Source organism: Ranitomeya imitator, chromosome 6 (genome assembly GCF_032444005.1).
Source record: "Ranitomeya imitator isolate aRanImi1 chromosome 6, aRanImi1.pri, whole genome shotgun sequence".
NCBI classification, from domain to species: domain Eukaryota; kingdom Metazoa; phylum Chordata; class Amphibia; order Anura; family Dendrobatidae; genus Ranitomeya; species Ranitomeya imitator.
Genome location: NC_091287.1, coordinates 523,382,182 through 523,403,432, shown reverse-complemented (window position 1 = coordinate 523,403,432; position 21,251 = coordinate 523,382,182). Strand labels below are relative to the sequence as shown.

At 48.1% G+C, this 21,251-nt stretch overlaps 1 protein-coding gene across 2 annotated transcripts in view; it reads right to left on the bottom strand.

Annotated features, from left to right (window-relative positions):
• The window catches only part of TAF2 (TATA-box binding protein associated factor 2), a 202,378-nt gene that overhangs the window by 120,460 nt on the left and 60,667 nt on the right, over positions 1 to 21,251 (bottom strand). For both annotated transcript variants that reach the window (XM_069731811.1, XM_069731812.1), the window contains exons 13-15: positions 17,637 to 17,751; positions 16,564 to 16,673; positions 14,426 to 14,491 (exon numbers count right to left, since the gene is read on the bottom strand). In XM_069731811.1, coding sequence (XP_069587912.1) covers positions 14,426 to 14,491; positions 16,564 to 16,673; positions 17,637 to 17,751 — 291 coding nt within the window. The remainder of the gene's footprint in view (positions 1 to 14,425; positions 14,492 to 16,563; positions 16,674 to 17,636; positions 17,752 to 21,251) is intronic.

The window sequence follows — 21,251 nt, the reverse complement described above, 5'->3', positions numbered from 1 at the left end:
GCGTCTATAGACGCGTACATCACATAATCTCCAGCCATGGCAATTTGTTTGGCAAGATCTGCCGCCTCAGACGGAAGATCCTGTTCCTGAATGGATTTTGCAAGGGCATCTGCCCAAAAAAACATTGCTTTGGCAACCCAAGCTGCAGCGAAGGAAGGAGATAGAGAGGAACCTGAGGCTTCATACACTGAGCGAGCCAGTGAATCTAACTGGCGTTCTGTGGGATTTTTAATTGAAGCTCCATCAGGTACGGATAAGAGCATTTTGGTAGCCAAGCGCGATACCGGAGGATCTACTAGTGGAGGTTCCGTCCAATCTTTAACAAGATCTGCGGAAGAGGGATACTTCGATTCCAGGGCCTTTTTGCCCGTAAAGCGCTTATTCGGTCGCTTCCTGTGTCGCCGGACTATATCCAGGAAATCTGGATGAGAGGCGAACACCTTATGGGGACGCATGGTTCTCGTAAAGGAAACCGAATGATCCGGAGCCGAATTAGGGTCATCGTCCACTTTTAGCGCATTATTGACTGCCTCGATGAGGGAATCCACAGTCGATTGAAACTCCAGAGAATCCGGGTCCAAGGACGCCTCAGACTCATACTCAGTGTCATGATCACTACGAGCCCCTGGAGAGGGTGAGCGAGAAGTGGAGCTACCAGAGGCTGAATGGCGTGGTGAATGCTCAGGAGAGGTAGTTCGGATCCGTTTTTTGGATGACCGTACCTCCTTCCGGTGAGAGCGGCCCCTGCTGGCCGACGATTCCCCTGTTATGGAGAGATCTCTTAATCCAGTTAAAAGAGTGTCCCTGAAGGGATTTAATCGCTTTGGCTAAAGAATCCATGGACTGTGACAGTGACGCGGCCCACTCAGGGGGGCTAGATACACTGGGGTTGGTGGCGGCGGAGGGCTCCTGGATACATTGGGCATCGCAGGCAGAGCAGAGAGGGGAACTTTGAGGCTGAGGGAGTGGAGCCTGGCAGGTGGTACACGCAGTAAAAAAGGTAGTATGCACCTTGGTGGACTTTTTGGCCCTTGACTGCGACATGATGTACCCCAATATAAGTAAGAGGAAATGCTGCTAGATGGAAGCGAGGGTAACGCTGCAGGGAAGCACCTAAAGCGGTCTCCTTACCGGGGTCCTGTGTCCCGCAAAGAGATGAGGCGGTGCGCTGATAGAAGACCGGCGTCCAGAAGAAAAAACGCTGGCACGTGCAGGATTGTGGAGCTGTGGCATGCAGAGGGAAAAAGATGGCCGCCGGTAATCTCACAGAGAGCGAGAAACGCCAGGTCCGGGGGCGGAGCCGTAAGATGATGAAAGCGGTGGGCGGTGCCTATCGGGATGCGGCCCACACTAGGCCGAAGCCGGGGACTAAACTTATGGCTTTGGCCCGGCGCGCGGCTGCGGACTGCCGGAAAAACGCGCCTAGCAGCCCTGCGGGGGCCCTGACTGATAAGCCCTCGAAAACCGCTGGAAAAGACCGACCCCCTCCCCCAGGTGGCACTTACCCCGTATGGAGGGGAATTGCGGAGCAGCTTGCAGCAGGTTAGCTGTGCCCGGGGTGGTTAGGATGGGTGCAGGGTTGGCGAAGCCTCTATCCACCATCCCCATAAGAGGGGGGTGGAGAGGAACCGTCCGCCTCCTTCCATCATCCGCTTTCTCAGTGGCGATGCAGTGGGGGCTGCACGGACGCCACAATGTAGAGAGCCTCTGAACAGCCGAGGGTAAAACCTGGTGGGCAGGGCAGAAAAAGTCCGGCTATAGGCCTGGCTGCAGAAGTGGAGACATGGAGGTACCACTCCAGTGCGCGTCTGTAAGGGGGGGGGGGGGGGGGAAATCGATGCCCTTGAAGGGGCCCGTCGCCCCAAAAAAAAAAAAGCTCAGGCCGTGGCATCCCACGTCGCAGGAGAGAATACGAGAGGTAAAACTCCCGTGCTCGCCTGTTGTTGGTTCGGGGAGATCGGAGCCTTGAAAGGTTCTGTTGCCCCTTCTTCCGGTAAAAAGGTTAAATCCAGTGTGCCTTCTACAGACACTAAGCTTGCACTGGGTCTCTGGAAGCCAGCATGAGGGTGTATACTGCAGGGGAGGAGCGAACTCTTTTTTGTCTAAACTTAGTGTCAGCCTCCTAGTGACAGCAGCATAACACCCATGGTTCTGTGTCCCCCAATGTGGCGAAGGAGAAAACATATATATGTGTGCAAAAAACATAAGTGCATCAAATGTGATTGTGCCAACGAACAATAAACAAACATACACAATAAAAATATTCTGTATACCAGTTTACCAATTAGTGTCAGACCATTCATATGTTCTTTGAATACTATTGGTCTATTTCCCCCAGTATACACAATGTACGGGTGTACTCAGACCTGCGCCGCAATTCTGTATATATATGTTTTTTTTAAGAACAGTTTAGTAAAAGTTAAGTTTTAATAAAATATCTCAAAGCTGCTGTTAGATTAGTTAACTATGCTTTTGATTAATAGGCCCCGCTGTAACTAATACTGAACTGTTAAGCAAGTTGAAGATGAAACGATCTCTAAAAGGCCTAAAGCTACACAGGACACATTTCCTTTGTATTTTAGGAAAAAATATACTATTATATTTTAATCTTTTACATTTTTAAAAATTACAAAAAGGAAAATGCGCCAATGCAAAACTTTGGGCACCCTTGGAGACTTGTGTGCTCAGATAACTTTGACCAAGGTTTCACACCTTAATTAGCCGGTTACGGTTATGGCTTGGTCACTGTCATCGGTAGGCCGGGTGATGGAAATTTCCCAGCTTTATAAAAACCCAGCCTCCTCTAACCTTGTGCCAAAAATAGCAGCCATGGGTTCTTCTAAGCAGATGCCTAGCACTCTGAAAATTAAAAATGGTGGCGGCCCACAAAGCAGGAGAAGGCTATAAAAAGATAGCAAAGCGTTTTCAAGGTAACCTTTTCTCAGTTTGAAATGCAATTAAGAAATGGCAGTTAGCAGAAACAGTGGAGGTCAAGATAATGTCTGGAAGACCAAGTAAAAGCTCAGTAGGAGCGCGTTAGATCGCCAGCTGTCTGAGAGAAGTCACATCAGTGACTGCTCTCATATTTATCCAGATCGTTGTGGGACATTATGGATTATCTTCTCTGTGGACAAATGAGGAATATTTGGCTTATTATTTTATTTTTTTTGCAAGAGACGTTGGAGTCAGTGGATTAGGCGTTCTGTGTGTCTGTGTTTTTATACAGTATCACTATGGGGTTACTAATGTACAGGTGTACTACAGACGTCTCTCCATTACTAACCTGTGGGCTTGATGTCACCAGACAATACAACGGTGACATCAACCCCACAAATTGAACCCCACTTGCCACCGCTACAGAACAAGTGGGAAGAGCGAGGCTAAGCACCAGACTTGGCGTATCTTATACATGCGCCTTTTTTGGGCCGGCTGAGAGCTGATGTTTTTAGTCTGGGAGAGGGACAATATCCATGGCCCCATCCTAGGCTATTAATACAGTGGCATGTAAAAGTTTGGGCACCCCTTGTCAAAATAAACTTTTACTGTGAACAATTTAACATGTTGAAGATAAAATGATCTCTAAAAGGGCTAAAGTTAAAAATGACACATTATACATATATATATATATATATATATATATATATATATATATATATATATATATATATAGTAATTTTTTTTACGTTTTATAAATTACAAAAAGGAAAATGGGCTGATGCAGAAGTTTGGGCTCCCGCTTTTGAAAGTATCAGGGCTTGAAAGTTTTTCTTGTAGCCAGCCAAGAGTCTTTAAATTCTTGTTTGAGGGATTTTCATCCATTCTTCCTTGGAAAATTCTTCCAGTTCTGTGATATTCTTGGGACATCTTACACGCACTGCTAATTCGAGGTCTAGCCACAAATTTTCAATGATGTTCAGGTCAGGGGACTGTGAGGGCGTCGGGGTCGTCACGACAATACCCTTCCTTCACCAGTCATTCCAAATCAGAATAAGAGCATTGGTACCGGATAAGAATGAGTCAGACAAAATGCTGGTTCAAACTCAGTGCATGCTCGTGTGTCTACAAGGTGTAGCAACGTCACAGCAACTGAACTGTTTATTTCCTGTACACAGCATTATATGGTCCATTGGGGGAAGGTGTGCAGAGGGTGGGGTTAGGCGGGGTTTAAGCAATATATCTAGTATTCAGTCTTTCTGGTTGGTCCTGATGTCATCTGATGGATCCTCCTATCTCCACGTCACTTTAAGTTTCGACTTCAACAAAAATGATACTTAGCTTCTGGAATGTGAAACTTGCTTCTCATCAGAAGCAGAATTAGGGCAAAGGTGAATACTGGCAGCCATGTTAAATACAGTTACATTTGCATTAGCAAGCATAAAGGGGAAAAACTTATTGTTTCACAGCATAAGAATATAAAAGTACAAAAGAGTATAAAGAAAATATATTTTCACCTTGACAAGGGTTATTGTAAAACCTTCACCTTGCACCATTTGAGGTAGTCTATTGTGGATTTTGACATTTGGAGAAGCCATCCTCTTTTCAACTTCAGCTTTTTTACAGATTGTGTTATGTTTGCATCAAGAATTTGTTGAAATTTCATTGAATCCATTCTTTCCTCTACCCGTGAAATGTTCTCCGTGCCATTGGCTACAGAACAACCCCAAAGCAATATTGAGCCACCCTCAAGCTTAATGGTTAGAGATATATTTTCCTGAAATTCAGTGCTTTTTTTACTCCACACAAACCTTTGATCATTGTGGTCAAAGAGTACTATTTTAACCTCATCGGTCCACAGGATTTGTTTTCAAAATGCATCAGGTTTGTTTAGATGTTCTTTTTCATATTTCTGATGCTGAATTTTATAGTGAGGATGCAGGAGAGGTTTTCTTCTGAAGGCCACATTTGTACAGGTGTTTCTGAAAAGTAGAACAATGTACCACAACTCCAGAGTCTGGTAAATCTATCTGAGGGTCTTTTGCAGTCAAGAAGGGGTTCTGATTTGCCTCTCTAGCAATCCTATGAGCTGCTCTCACTGAAATTTTGCTTGCTTTTCCAGACCTTATCTGGACCTCCACTGTTCCTGATAACTTACATTTATTAATTTCATTTCAAACGGAGAAAAGAGCAACTTGAAAAAGCTTTACTATCTTCTTATAGCCTTCTCCTGCTTTGTGGACCACCACCATTTTCATAGTGCAAGGCAGCTGCTTAGAATAACCCATGACAGTTGTATTTTGGCACAAGGTTAGAGGTGGCTAGGTTTTTATACAGCTGGGAAATTTGCATCAACTGTCCTTTCCTAACGATGATAGTAAACAAGCCATAACTCTAACAGGCTAATTAAGGACTGAAACCTTGGTCAAAATTATTTTAGCACAGAAAGATCCAAGGGTGCCCAAACCTTTGCATAGGACCATTTTCCTTTTTGTGATTTTTAAAATGTAAAAAATGACATCATATTTTATTTTTTGGCCTAAAATACAAAGGAAATGTGTCATCTTTACCTTTAGGCCTTTTAGAGATCATTTAATCTTCAACTTGCTTAACTGGTCACAATAACAGTAATTTTGACCATGGGTGCCCAAACTTTTAGGCCATGTTCACACAGTGCGTTTTTTACCGCGGAACCGCGGCGGTTTTGCCGCTGCGGTTCCGCAGCTGTTTTCCATGCAGGGTACAGTACACTGTACCCTATGGAAAACAGGACACACTGTGCACATGGTCCGGAAATTGTAAAAAAAAAGACGCGCTGAATAGCTCCCGGAAAAAAGAAGGAGCATGTCAATTCTTTTTCCGGAGCCGCAGCGGTTCTGCACCCATAGACCTCCATTGTGAGGTCCAAACCGCAGTAAAACCCGCAGATCAAAAATATATCTGCGGGTTTTACTGCGGTTTGATGTGCAGAACCGCTGCAGCAGGAAGTGCGGGGGAGCGGGCGGAAGTGCGTGGGCGGAGTGTGGCTGCCCCCCCGTGTTCCGATCCCGCCCCCCCGTGCTCCGATGCCCACCCCCCAGTGCTCCGATGCCCCCCCCCAGTGCTCTGATGCCCCCCCCCCGTGCCCTAATCTCCCCCCCTTATACTCACCCGGCGTCCCGGTGTCCGTCCGGCCGTCTTCTCCCTGGGCGCCGCCATCTTGCAAAATGGCGGGCGCATGCGCAGTGCGCCCGCCGAATCTGCCGGCCGGCAGATTCGTTCCAAAGTGCATTTTGATCACTGAGATATAACCTATCTCAGTGATCAAAATAAAAAAATAGTAAATGACACCCCCCCCCCTTTGTCACCCCCATAGGTAGGGACAATAAAAAAAATAAAGAATTTTTTTTTTTTTTTTTTTCACTAAGGTTAGAATAGGGTTAGGGGTAGGGTTAGGGGTAGGGTTAGGGTTAGGGTTAGGGTTAGGGGTAGGGGTAGGGTTAGGGTATTTTCAGCCATTTTAACCCTAAAAAAATTCCTAGAAAACACACAGACTCTGGCTAGAAAACTGCATCAAAAAAACGCATCAAAAAACGCATCAAAAAACGCATCAAAAACGGACCAAAAAAGGACCAAAAAAAGGACCTGCGTTTTCTGCCAAGAGCTGCAGTTTTTTTAAAAACAGTCAGGAAAAAAAAAGGATGGAAATCCTGAACGTGTGAACATACCCTTACATGCCACTGTATCAGCTATCAGCTCTCTGCCTAGCCATTGCTGGTGAGATTTTATAGGAGAGCCCCATGTAATTTAGATTCTGGGGTCTCCCTGTACTCCATACTAATGGAGATTTATTCCAAATTCATGGCTCAATCACCCAGAATAGGTTCCACAGCATTCTGCAATGATATGTAATACTATCTAGTTTGCACTTAGTGGGACCACCATTTGAGTTGCAACAGGACAATGGCCCAAACGCACCTCCAGGCTATTTAAGAGTGGTGTAACCAAAAAGAAAAGCTATGGAGAAAGTGTCAGATGACATGGCCTCCACAATTACCTGACTTCAACCCAATGTAGATGTTTGGGATGAGTTGAATGCAAAGTTAAGGTAAAGCAGCCAACAAGTGCTCAGCACCTACAGGACTGTTGTAAGCCACTCCAGGTGACGATCTAATAAAGCTGCGTAAGGCTACGTTCACATTTGCGTTGTGCGATGTTGCGTCGGAGACGCAACGCACAACGCAAACAAAAACGCAACAAAACGCACGCTAAAACGCAGCGTTTTGAGACGCATGCGTCCTTTTTTGCCGAATTTGCTGCGTCCTCTGCGCCCTACGCTTGCGGCAGAAAAAACGCATGCGTCGCAAAATGCAGCACATCGCATGTCCATGCGCCCCCCAAGTTAAATATAGGGGCGCATGACGCATGCGTCGCCGCGGTTGCGTCCGACGCAACGCAAATGTGAACGTAGCCTAAGAGCATGCCAATGGGATGTAAAGCTGTCATCAGAGTAAAAGGGGCGGTATCTTGAGGAATTTAACAGATGTTCTGGTTTGCTTGACATGCGTTTTATTATTTAATGTTTCCTTACGGCTAAGTTCACACTAGGCGTTTTTTTCTGCAGCAAAACTTACACTCTTGGCAGAAAAGAAGCAGCGTCCAAAATGCATGGTTTTGGTGCGTTTTTCAGGATCCCAAAGTTCAGCTTTGCTTCCATCACAGAATCATGAACACAGGTCACCAATGCAAGAGATAGGTTCATAAAAACAGGATTTTTGGTTGCTTACCGTAAAATCTGTTTCTCGGAGCCTTCATTGGGGGACACAGAAACCATGGGGTGTATGCTGCTGCCACTAGGAGGCTGACACTATGCAAATAAAAAAGTTAGCTCCTCCTCTGCAGTGTACACCCTACCGACAGGAAGTAGGATATTCAGTTAGTGAGAAAGCAGTAGGAGAAGCAACGTGTAAAAGAGAAAGAATAATAATAACATAATAAACTTTATCCACATAGCGCCAACAAATTCCACGGCGCTCCATAGATTAACAGTTTCAAGCACTCAAAGAGTATTCAAAGAACTCAAACGTATACAGTAAACAGAGCTGTTCAACTTGGGAGGGAGCTGTGTCCCCCAATGAAGGCTCCGAGAAACAGATTTTACGGTAAGCAACCAAAAATCCTGTTTTCTCTATCGCCTTTCATTGGGGGACACAGAAACCATGGGACGTCCCAAAGCAGTCCCTGGGGTGGGAAAAACAGACTTCCATCAGGTCCGAGGACTCACCACTGCCGCCTGCAGGATCCTTCTGCCCAGGCTGGAGTCCGCCGTAGTCCGGCGAAACGTGTGGATGGAAGACCAGGTTGCCGATTTGCAAAGCAGTCGGCGAAAACCCCTGTGACGTACCACACTGGAAGCGCCGACTGCCCGGGTAGAGTAAGCCTTTATCTCAGGAGGGGCACTCTGTTCTTGACCCGGTAAGCTTCCAAAATTGCCGTTCTGATCGAGCGAACAATAGTCGCCTTGGAAGCCAGCAGGTCTCTACGCACGCCATCAAGGATGATGAAAAGAGAATCCATCTTTCGGAAAGCGGCCGTGCTAGCCAGGGAGATCCTCACTGCCCTGACGGGGTCCAGCCTGTACAACGATCGCTCCAGAGGATGAGTCGGAGCTGGACAAAAGGAAGGTAGAACGATGTCCTCGCTGAGGTGGAAAGATGAAAACCACCTCGTGAAAAGAAGGAAGGCGGAGGCCTGGGACCACCTTGTCCTGGTGGAAAAACCATAAAAGGAGGTCGGCAAGAAATGGCCGCCAACTCAAACACGCGGCGGATCGAAGAGATGGACTTGAGAAAAGCCACCTTCCGAGATAGAACTGACAGAGAAAAAACTCCCTGAGAGGCTCAAAAGGGGGGAACCCCTGAGAATAACCAGCACAACCTTTAAATCCCATGAATCCACAGAGGCCCTGTACAGAGGGACAGCGTGGGCTACTCCTTGAAGGAAGGTCTTAACCTGTGGCTGAGAAGATAACGTCTTCTTAAAGGGAAGAAGAGCGCAGGAACCTGGCCCTTTATGGAACTGAGAGCGAAGCCGAAATCCAGTCCTGCCTGAAGGAAAACCAAATGGAAGGCAGGGAAAGGACATAGGTGAAAAGCGGTTGGACTCGCATCAACGAAAGTAAGCCTTTCAGGTACGATAGTAGATCCTGAAAGAAGACAAAGGCTTCCTAGCCTGGATTATAGCGTGACCCATCCGGGCCGAAAGACCGGACGCTCTTAGAACTGTGGAGTCCACAGCCACGCCGTTAAACTGAGCGACCGATAATTCGGGTGGCAGATCGGACCCTGAGACAGCAGATCGGGTCTGTTTGGAAGGCACCAGGGGTGACCGGGAGAAGATTGATGATGTCCGCAAACCAAGACCTCCTGGGCCAATCCGGGACGATCAGAATGACCGACACCCATCCCGCCTTGATCTTTTCGACAGCTTGGAAAGCAAGGGAAAGGAGTGGGAACCGATAGGGGAGCGCGAACTGCAACCAAGGAATGGCCAGAGTGTTAACACTACTGTGAGAGGATCGCGGGACCTTGGACCGACCCAAGGGACCTTCCTATTCAATCGGGACGCCATGAGGTCCACATCTGGAGTCCCCCAATCGAAGAGCAATCCGATAGGAAACCTCCTGAAGTACCAGTCCCCTGCCACAAAGCCCTCGCGGCTGAGGAAGTCGGCGGCCTAAATGTCCACGCTGGGGACATGCACTGCGGAGCTCACCAGGACCGTTACCTTTGTCCAAAGGAGGATCCTGGAAACTCGGCCGAGGCCAGAGACCGCCGAGTCCACCCCTGGTGGTAGATATATGCCACTGCTGTGTCATTGTCTGTCTAGGCTGCTGAGAATCCTTACCCAGTGAAGGAAAGACAGAAAGATGATCCGGAACTCGAGGACATTGATCGGCAAGGAGGACTCCTGCACCAACCAACAACCCTGAAAAGAACAGGTGACAAAGCCCCGCGCCTCCGCCGAGCGGGCTGACGTCCGTCGTCACCACCTGCCAGGGAACTGAAAGGAAAGATATGCTGTGAAGGATCTACTCTGGGATAAGAGAAGTGACCTCGGCCACCAGTCGGGGAACCGTTTGACCCGGGGGAAAGCCGGATCGGACGATGCAGGGAGAAGACAGACCTGTCCCCCTGTGATAGAATAGCCTGCTGAAGAAGTCTTGAATGAAACGGGCGAAGGGAAAATTGCTCCCGATGTTGCAACCAACCTCCTTAGGACCTTTAAGGCCCATCGGAAAGGAGGGGAGCCGAAAACCCTGGAGCAAGCAAACTTCCTGACAAAGGAGGGATATCCTGTCTTGGGGAAGGAAGACTCTGGTCCGACAAGTGTCGAAGAACATGCCCGGAGATACGAGGCGCTGAACAAGACGGAACTTCTTCCTGTTGACGAGCCACCCGCAACGGCTAGAGTGTCGGGAAGATGGATAGACTTTCGGGAGCCTGAAACCGAAATTCCTGAGCCTCCATGGAAGCGATTACTGAACGAGGGAATATCATCCTGAAGTGTCTCCGACGAAACCTCCTGTTCAGCAAATTGAGATCCGGACTGGGACGAACCTTGTCGTCCTCTGATTCGAAGAGAAGCCTGTGAACCGTTGAACCGTTCCTGTTCTGGGACGGGAACGATTACCCCGGATCTAAGGAGGGAAACAATGGCTGTAAAGAAACCCGGGACTAGAGCGGGGTCTCTTGGAGGTTGGCCCATGCGTCCTCTACTGAGGAGACCCAGACGTCCCTGAGGAACAGGAGAAACGGGCTAGAGTCTAGTCGTGGGTCATGCCTAGGTGGAACTTCCAGTCCTGGACCTGGAGAATCCACCTTAGGAGTAGCGGGGACGCCAGGAAGGAGTGAGTCGAAGAATACCTTCTTTTCTTAACGTGCCTGTGGCCTCTGTTGCGAAAAGGAATCTGATGCCGCGAAACGACGCAAAAAAGGCCGAAAAGGACCGAAGTTGCCGCCTAAGAGAACTGGTGCCGCCAGTGGCGTCCTTAATAATTTGGTCCAGCTTGGAACCGAAAGGACGTGATCCTTGAAAAAGCCAGGCTCGTAAGGGACTTCTTTGATGACTCTTGAGCCAAACAGAACGACGGCTGGCAACAACATTACCGGGTGTCTGAGCGGCAGAAGACGCGACGTCCAGAGAACACATTACTCCCCGGCATGAGTAATCTGGGTGGTAACTTCCGCCAGCCAGTCTGGTGGAGCTCCAGCTAGAATGCCCCAACGGAGTTGTTTTAGCCCCTTCGGATACCGACTTCGAAACCCAAGTGCAAGCGGGCATAGGGATGATGCGGCAGGTTCGAGAGCCGAATTCACAAAGGATTCCATGATCCTATCGATGGAACCTGTCAGAGTCGCCCCACCGGACAGCGTGAGGACTGTGTTGGTGGCAAGTCTATTGGCGATGAGATTCGGAGGAAAGAGATATGAGACTCCAAGACGCTTTCCTCTTTGAGAACGTCTGGTCGAATTCGCTCTTTCTCTGGCCAGAAGCTCCTCGATTCAGGATGAGGAGCGAATCCCTTGGGAGGTAGTTTAGACCGTCTAAACGAAAACCGCCTGATCTGCGGGTTTCGTAGAGGAATCTTTGTAGCCACAAGTCAGATTGGACGCTCCAATGAGGCTTTGAACCATATCCCTCATGATAAGATATGGTTCGACTCCGGCCCCAAATTATCCTCCGAAGGCACATCAGAGAAAGCCTCGCCTGACTCCGGGGGGGGGGGGGGGGGGACCACAGAGAAAGACCGTGGGGCGAGATGGACCGAGAAGATAACTCAGACTGGCGTTCCCGACTGAATCTTTCGCGGCCTGTATTGGAAAACTCGGACAGGGCTTCCTGCGACCCGCTGGCTACTACGGAAGGCTGCAGGGGCAACCGATCGAGTACGGACACAAGGGTCTGGGACACCCGTGTGAGATCCGCTACTGATAGAGACAGAGGGGAGGCCCAACCTGGGGTGGGGACTTCGCTCTGAGGCGGAGCAGCGGGAACAAAATGTGGGTTGCTGCAGGCCTGCCTGAAGGGAGCTTGTGGTTACAAGGCGAACCCTGAAAGTGTTTCACTAAGACACAGGAAAAGGTAGGAGGCCGGGAGCGACCTCCCTTAAAATTAGACCGAACGGGCCCCTAAGGGAAATGTCAGAAGATTAGGGGTTCGAGTCAAACTGCGGTGCAGAGGTACTCACGGCAGGCGCTGCGGTGTCCAGATGGAAAGCTGCACGGCTTGGAAGATGCTCCTCAGGAACAATAGCCCCTAGGAGAACAGGTAGACACATCTGGGGCACTCTTGTCCGGAACTTACTGCAGGCCTGAAGAACAGCAGTGGAACAGAAAGATGGAGCTGCTGCCCTGCAGCCTCTGGTGTGATCCGCGCAGATGATGTGCTGTGCCCCCAGGAGAAAATGCGGGCACGTTGGAATCTCCTGCCCTGGCTCAGCAGCGACGTGGGAGAAGGGGCGGAGACAGCCCACATGGCGCCGGTGGGCGGAGTTTGCAGGGCACAGTTTGTCGGGCGGGAGAAAGCCCGCCCGAAGAAAGCGGAAGTGAAGGAGCGCGGTACCGGAAGTAGGCCCCGGCGGGAGCCGGGACCTAAATTAGAGGCCGGTGCCGCTGGAAAAGAGACCGCGGCCCCGGAACAGTGCACCGCAGAGCAGCGCGGCAGCCTGCCAGGACCGCAGGGACGGGACGTGGCGCCGAAGTAGGCCCCGGCAAAAGCCGGGACCTAAAGGAGAGGCCGGCGCCGCTGGAAAAGAAACCGCGGCCCCGGAACAGTGCGCCGCAGAGCAGCGCGGCAGCCTGCCAGAGCCGCAGGGAGAACGGGACGTGGCGCCGAAGTAGGCCCCGGCAGAAGCCGGGACCTAAATTAGAGGCCGGCGCCGCTGGAAAGGGGATCGCGGCGCCGAAGCCCGCAGGGCGGCCGCAGGGGGGAGCGGTGCCGGCGTCGCCAGAAAAGTGACATTGCGGCCGCTGCGCAGTGCGGCCGCAGGGAGGGCACTGCGTCCCCGATGAAGGGGATAGCCCGTAGTGCAGAGCCACTGCTCGTCTTGGTGCCCCTAGGATCCCTTTTAAAATAAAATCAGCGCCGCCATAGAAGATAGTGCAGCGTATTTAGGGCCAACTACTCCCCCACACCGTGAGAGAGTAAGGGGAAGATCTGGAAATTTAGGGGAAATACTCACCTAAACATCCCACGCAGTTACTAACCTGAAGGTATCAGACGTCCACGGAGCTGTGATGGACGTCCTCGTCTCCTCCAACCGACAGGCTCTGGTGGGCGAGTGGGTGGGGGACGGAGCCAGGACCGAACTTCTGAGCACGCTGGTGTGCTAGGATCTTGGTCCTGGAGAGGGATCTATGAGGATACGGGGTGGCAGTACATGCCGTACTCATAGTCCGCATAGTGGGACTACAGGTGTGACTGTTCACCCTGTATCCCTCCGGAAAAATCTGAAAAGAAACGACGCACATTGAGGTAGATAAGGGTCTAATGAAAGACCCGTGTCCACCTCCTACTGACACTAAGCTAAACTGAATATCCTACTTCCTGTCGGTAGGGTGTACACTGCAGAGGAGGAGCTAACTTTTTTATTTGCATAGTGTCAGCCTCCTAGTGGCAGCAGCATACACCCCATGGTTTCTGTGTCCCCCAATGAAAGGCGATAGAGAAAATATACACATACAAATGTAACAGCGGGGAAGGTGAAGTGGTCTGGAATAATTTACCCAAGACCCTGGCAGTGCATTACATTTGTAGGACACTTTAACTTTCACACTTTGGTCTGCCATTAAGTTGCTCAGGCATTGTGCACCCTCACACCTTGGTCAGCCACCGGCATTGTTCAATTTCACACCTGTGTCGGCCAATGTTTACTTTTTTACACATCACTAGTTTTATTCACCTGTACTAACCCCAACTGTGATCTCAGGTTACCAAGACAAGGAAAAACAATCACAAAAATAAATGGGCTTCATATACTGCTGTACTTGCTTTATTAATTTTGTCAGCCTTTTTTTCCCATCACCCACTGGTTTCAATGGGTGAAAAAAAACACTGAAAGAAGTGACATGCTATATGTTCAGAGAAAAAAAACATGCAAAGCACAAAATACTGACGACAATAAAACTCAATGTGTGCATGAGATTTCTGAAAGCTCATAGGCTTTGTTGGTACTGAAAAACGCAGCAAAAACGTCTAGTGTGAACTTAGCCTGTGTGTTCCTATGTGGATTTGCTGCCTTCAGGCTGAATCTACAATATGCACTTTCCAACAAGAACAAGCAAAAGCAGTGCATGAATAGATGTATCCCTGGAAAATTAACCCATAGACCACTGATGCCAATGGGCTCCATGTAATTCTTCCCTTTCCCTATGGAAGTACTGCAGATTAAAGAAGTAAAACATTCACCCTTTTACATGTTGTCTCTCACAGAAGATTTACATGTACTTACTCCATTGCAGAAAGGTCCATGTCCACCTCTTCCCCGTTCATCAGTGGAATTTTCTTCTTTTTATTTCTGCTCGAAAACGAAGAAAAACATTTTTTGCTTTCATTTTATCATAAATTCCAGCTTTTTTTAACTTTTGTTTTTTTTTTTCTCAAATTCATATTAAATTAGAAAAAACAAAAACATTATGCAAAAGAGACTTCACGAAAGGTCCTAGCATATTGTGGCCACAGCCCTCCAGCAGCGCTTCGTGTCCCTATGCTTACAGACAAAAAACGAGTCAGATCCTGCGTTATTCTTCCCTCTAATCCGATCCCAACTTGTACTTACTGCAGCCTGAAACATGTCAGAGTTTTACACATGTTTGTGGGGTTTTAATTTTGCATCTAAACGAACATAAATATAGAACAGAGAAGTTATTTCCTCTTACAAAATTAGAAATTTTGCAATTTTCGTACTGGCAAATTTGGACTACTTTTAACTTGCATATCAAGTCCATTCAGGAAAAGTTTACAGCAGGTTCCTGATTATCAAAGGTAAGATTACAAAGACTGATAACTCCTCTATACATAGCAGAAAACACAGGATCCACCATTCACAATAGGTGATGTCACAGCTCACCTCCTCCTCCTGTACAATGACTGATAACACCTCTATATACAGTAGATAACACAGGATCCACCATTCACAATAGATGATGTCACAGCTCACCTCCTCATCCTCCTGTACAATGACTGATAACACCTCTATATACAGCAGATAACAGGATCCACCATTCACAGTAGGTGATGTCACAGCTCACCTCCTCCTCCCCAACAACTTTTGCACATGCTCATTAGATGCTTCAATACTAAAGATGGGGTCAGAGTCAGTTTTTTGGTGCTAATATACATGTAGATTTATTTAAACAACAGAACACGAAAGTCTAAAAAGTCCAGTGACCAGTGAAAAAATTGCAATTTTATTTACTTGATATGGGGGGGGGGGGGATTTGCATATATATAAAAAAAAAAAAAAATAAAACACAAGAACCTAATTTAAAGCAGTAAGTTATTTTCTGATGACATGATCGATTTAAATGTTTAAAAAAAAATGTGAAAACACCCTCGCCAGAAACTCAATCTTCCCAGTAAAAAAAAAAAAAAAAAGTTTAAATCGGGAAGAAAATAATTAAAAAGATAAAAATGCTTTGTGCTAAAGGACTAAAATGGGTCAGTCCTTAAGGGTAAGGTGATAATTACAATAAATCCAAAGATAAAAGATTTCCACAACTAATTAAAGGGGTTCTCCACTACTAGGATAACCCCTTCTTGATCAAAATGTTTGACCCCAATAAAACAATAAAGCCTGAGCTCACCTGCCGTTCCCGATGTCGGCACTCTCTCTCCCGGGGCTCCCATGAGGTTTGCTATGATACATCACACTGGAGCCCAATAAACGCTGGCGTCACTGTCTCCGCCTTTGGACAAACTGAACACAAGGAGGAAATCGGGGCTGCAGCTGATCTTGGACTTCCTCTTCCTGCTCAATTCGACAGGAGGCGAAGACAGTAACGTCAGCGCTGACTGGAGCCAGGAATCACACGTCATAACCGCACAGGAGCCCCGAGACCGCAAGTGCCGACACCGCAGGAATGACTCCGGCGCGGGAGGGGAGTATAAGCTTCATTATTTTATGGAGGCCAAGCGAGGAGTATGAGAAGAAGAAGTTGGCAAGTATTGGAATAGGGGATAACTTTTTGATTACTGGAGGTCCGAGCACTGGGAACCCCAGCTATTGTGTGATCGGGGTTCTTGAACCTTTGAGAAGGGTCTGTGCTGCCCCGTCCTGGATGGAGCGGAGGTAAGAAAGCTCCATCCATCGTGTTTGAGACTGCAGAGGGCCTCTGCGTATTCTCCGCACTCCGGCTATGATCAGCGATTTACATAAGCCGCCTTCTGTTTAGAAGAGATTGGAAGGATGTTAAGAAGCCGAACCCCCTGATGTGATCTGGAGAGGAGACACGTGTGTTATTAGGACACTTAGGACTGTATCAACAGAGAGGAAAGATGCCGCCGTGGTTCAAGCTCCGGCCGACGCCGCTCTAGGAACAGAAAACTAACAGAAATGGGAAGTCAGAGGAGGAAATGTCAGCAAATCACCTTCTGCTCTTTGAGTGACAGGGGATGTCGTGCTTCAAGCTGTTTTCTTCGATTTGCAACGTGTGGTTAAAAGATCCGTCGAGTTCTTGCACCGTCACTTTAAGGGGACCCTATGGTGGGAAAGGAAAAAAGATGTAATAAGCTGCAAAACAAAACACGGGGCAAAAGTAGAGGACAGAAGTGACTAATTCCCTGGAAACGCAAACATTATTCATTTATTTTTCTCCATCCTGACCGTTTTAAGATGAAGATATAATTTCCCATCGACATGAGAGTATGAGACGGCAAACAGCAATTCTAGTATTTACATTATTTTTTTTCTGTTTTGGCGTTCACAGTATGGGAGAATTATGATATTTTCTTAGTTTGGACAACTTTGCATATTGCAAATCCAAATATGTAATTTTTTTTATTTTTTTATTTTTCTATTTCTGGTGCGGAAAAAAAATTGGGCGAATTAACCATTTAAAAATTGTTTTTTTTAATTGTTTTTCTTATTACATTTTTATTAGTCTCCTTAAAGGACTTAAACCTGTGACCACTTCACTGAACACAATACGCTGTAACACTAGTATTATATCGTACTGTAAAACTGACGACCTCTGGCTTCACTTCATAGACGTGGTGACACGGCAGACAAGAGGCCTTCAGGACAGACCTCTGACTGCCATGAGAACTCATTGGCGCCTATGATGTGTATATATCTATTCTATCTTTTCTATTCTAACCTCTCAGAGTGATTTCACTGTACGCCGGACATGAACTACCGGCTTTTCAAAGGACACCGGTGCGTTCAAATCGGACAGCACTCGCATGGTGCGACTAGTGCTGTGCGATTTGTTTTTCTTGAACCCATTGACTTACATCGATAAGTCTCGTCCGAGACACGCAGCACACTGAGATTTTTTTCTCAGGCCGATTTCGGCTGAGAAAAAACTCGCAATAGAGATGTCACCTATTGACTAATATTGTTTTTTTCTCACGGGTGAGTATGAGCCCTAAAGTAAACCACATCATGTTTAACACCAAAATTACAAGAGCGAGCCAGACAACAAAGGAGCGAAGCATCTTACCACGTATTTCTGGGTGCCCAGAACGGTGCACTCCTGCTTTATCTCCAATTCTAACACATTGCGTTTTCTGTTAAAAGCGAAGCTGCCGTAAAACTTCACCACGCCGCTCTGGTCTCTGGAAGACAACATTAAGGAGTGGCTCCACGGCAAGATGGGGCGCCTGAACCCCCCGATATCATCATGAATATGTGGCCATTAATTGATATTTAAAGGGAATGTGTCAACAGACAAATTACCTATTACTGAGTACCTGTCACATGTCAAGAGCTGATGTTTTCATTTCAGAAAACCGCGGTCAACCGCAGACGGGGGATTTTACTAAATACCATTAATTAAAAAAAAAAAAAAATACCCCAAACTGTCCCTAATGCCGCCCTAATTCACCCTATTTTACAGCCGAATTTAGGTTCCATAATCATCCGTTGATCCAATCCACTGTAATAGGATGCGATCTTGTGTTATAGTGAAAACATGCGCTTTTTTAACTCTTTAACGACATGTTCGACAGCCGACATCTGTCTCTAAGAGCAGTGACTGGAGATAGCTCCGATCTCTGCCAACTAACCATTTAAATGACACAATGAGACGAAGGCTACCATCTTAGATCGCCTGTGACGAGCAGCCTTGTGCTGGGCTCCATAGTAGACTGTCAGATATTCTATATACTGCAATACTGTGCTATTATAGTGCTATAGTATATAGTGTGAGTGATCACAGGTTCAACTCACCCCAAGAGCCCTAAAAACAGGGATTTTTGTGTACTGACCGTAAAATCCTTTTCTCCGAGCCAATCATTGGGGGACACAGGACCATGGGTGTTATGCTGCTGCCACTAGGAGGACACTAAGTAATACAGAAAGAATAGCTCCTCCCCTGCAGTATACACCCTCCTGCTGGCTCCAAGTGAACCAGTTCGGTAAAGCAGTGGGAGCTTAACATTTAACCAGGATGAACTATGTCAAAACCAAGCCAACACAGACAACCAAACCTGTTAGACTAACAGGGTGGGTGCTGTGTCCCCCAATGATTGGCTCGGAGAAAAGGATTTTACGGTGAGTACACAAAAATCCCTGTTTCTCCTACGCCTCATTGGGGGACACAGGACCATGGGACGTCCTAAAGCAGTCCCTGGGTGGGGAACAATCAACTGTAATTGCGCCTTGTACCCACAGGTGACAGATGCGGCACAGCAGCCTGCAAAATTTGTCTGCCGACGGTCGCATCTGCCGAGGCCTGAGAATGAATATGGAAATGTTTTGTAAACGTATGCAGACTGGACCAGGTCGCAGCTCTGCAAACTTGCGTTGCCGAAGCTTGGTGCTGGATGGCCCAAGACGCACCCTCTGACCGAGTGGAATGAGCCTTAATCCCTGCTGGGACAGGATGACCTCTGACTCGGTAGGACTCCTGAATAGCTGAACGAATCCATTTGGCTATTGCCACCTTGGAAGCAAGAAACCCCTTCCTTGGCCCTTCCGGGAGCACAAACAGGGCATCCGACCTGCGGAAAGACGCCGTCCGAGAGGCGTATCTCTTGAGAGCTCTCACTAAATCCAGTGTGTGGAGGGCCTTCTCGATGCGATGTACTGGAGCTGGACAGGGAGACGCAAGACAATCTCCTGATTGAGATGAAGGATGAGACAACTTTTGGCAAAAAGGATGGGGATGTTCTCAAAACCACCATATCCTGATGAAAATTCAGAAACGGAACTTGACAAGACAGAGCCGCCAGCTCTGACACTCGTCTAATGGACGTGACCGCAACCAGGAAGGCAACCTTCCATGAAAGAAAGGACAGGGAAACCTCCTGTAGAGGTTCGAAAAGAGCTTCTTGCAAGACTCCGAGGACCAGATTAAGGTCCCATGGTTCCAACGGCATGTTATAGGGCGGAGCCCTATGGGAGACTCCCTGAATGAACGTCTTCACTTGCAATCTGTTAGCAATCCTGCATTGGAACAGAACGGACAGGGCTGAAATCTGCCCCTTGAGAGAATTAAGGCGAGACCCAAGTTCAAACCCGTTTGTAAAAATTTGAGAATGGAAGGAAAGGAAAATTCAAGAGAAGAACGTCCCTGGTCGTTGCACCAGGAAAAGAAGGTTTTCCAAGTGTGATGATAAATGAGCATAAACATAGGCTTTCTAGCGCTGATCATGGTAGAGATGACTTCTGGAGAGAAGCCTGCCTTGGTTAAAACCCAGGACTCAACGGCCATGCCGTCAAACACAGGGCCTCGGAGTTCTGATGGTAAATGGGGCCTTGTTATAGCAGGTCTGCGCGATTCGGAAATCGCCAGGGAACATCGGCGACTAGTTGAACTAGTTCCGCGTACCACACCCGGCGCGGCCAATCTGGCGCAATCAAGATTACCAGTACTCCCTCCGCTCTGATCTTCTTGATGACTATCGGCAATAAGGGGAGCGGGGGAATTATGTACAGAAGCCGAAAATGACGCCACGAGAGTACGAGTGCATCTGGCCCGATGGCTGCTGGATCGTGGGACCGAGCTATGAAGTCGGGAACCTTGGAATCTAGCAGTGAGGCCATCAGATCCACATCCGGAGTTCCCCAACGACAGCAGATCAGGTGGAAGATCTCTGGATGGAGAGACCACTCCCCAGAGTCGAGGCCTTGACGACAGAGGAAATCTGCCTCCCAATTGTCCACTCCCGGGATGTGACCCGCAGATATCATTGAGCGGTTTTCCTCGGCCCAACGGAGAATGTAGCCTACCTCGTTCATGGCTGTCATGCTGCGGGTTCCCCCTTGTCGGTTGATGTATGCCACTGCAGTGGCATTGTCGGACTGAATCCTGATGGGACGACCCGCCAGGAAGGGATGGAATTGGAGAAGAGCTAACCTGATTGCCCGAACTTCCAAGATGTTGATCGGAAGGCGTGATTCCTGAAGTGACCAGCGGCCCTGAGCAGTGTGATATAAGAACACCGCTCCCCAGCCTAGAAGACTGGCATCTGTTGTCACAACTAGCTAATGTACTGGGAGAAAAGACTTCCCTTGATTGAGGAAGGACTTTAATGTCCACCACCTGAGAGACTGTCTGACTCGGTGGGGAAGGAAGAACCGACGGTCGAGGGAGAACGGGTTCCTGTCCCAAACAGCCAGGAGGACATACTGTAAGGGACGGAGGTGTAATTGGGCAAATGGAACCGCCTCCAAGGCTGCTACCATCCTGCCGAGGACTCTCATACTGAAGCGCAGAGAGTGAGTGTGAGGTTGAGAGAGCTTCTGAGCCTCCCACTGTAAGGCTGAGATCTTTTCCGAGGGAAGAAGCACCAACCCCTGGGACGAGTCCAGTATCATTCCTAAAAAGGAAATTTGCTGAGCCGGTACTGGGGAAGATTTTTCTAAGTTTGTCTTCCAACCCAGGCGAGAAAGAGACTCTATTGTAATGTTCACAGCCTCCTTGCAGGCGCGGAAAGAGGGGCCTTTGATGAAGACATCGTCTAGATACGGTAGCATCACCACGCCTCGGGTGTGAAGGATGGCCACGGCGGCCGCCATGACCTTGGTGAATACCCTGGGAGCGGTGGCGAGGTCGAAGGGCAAAGCAACGAATTGGAAGTGTTGTTCCTGAACTGCGAAGCGATGGAACCTC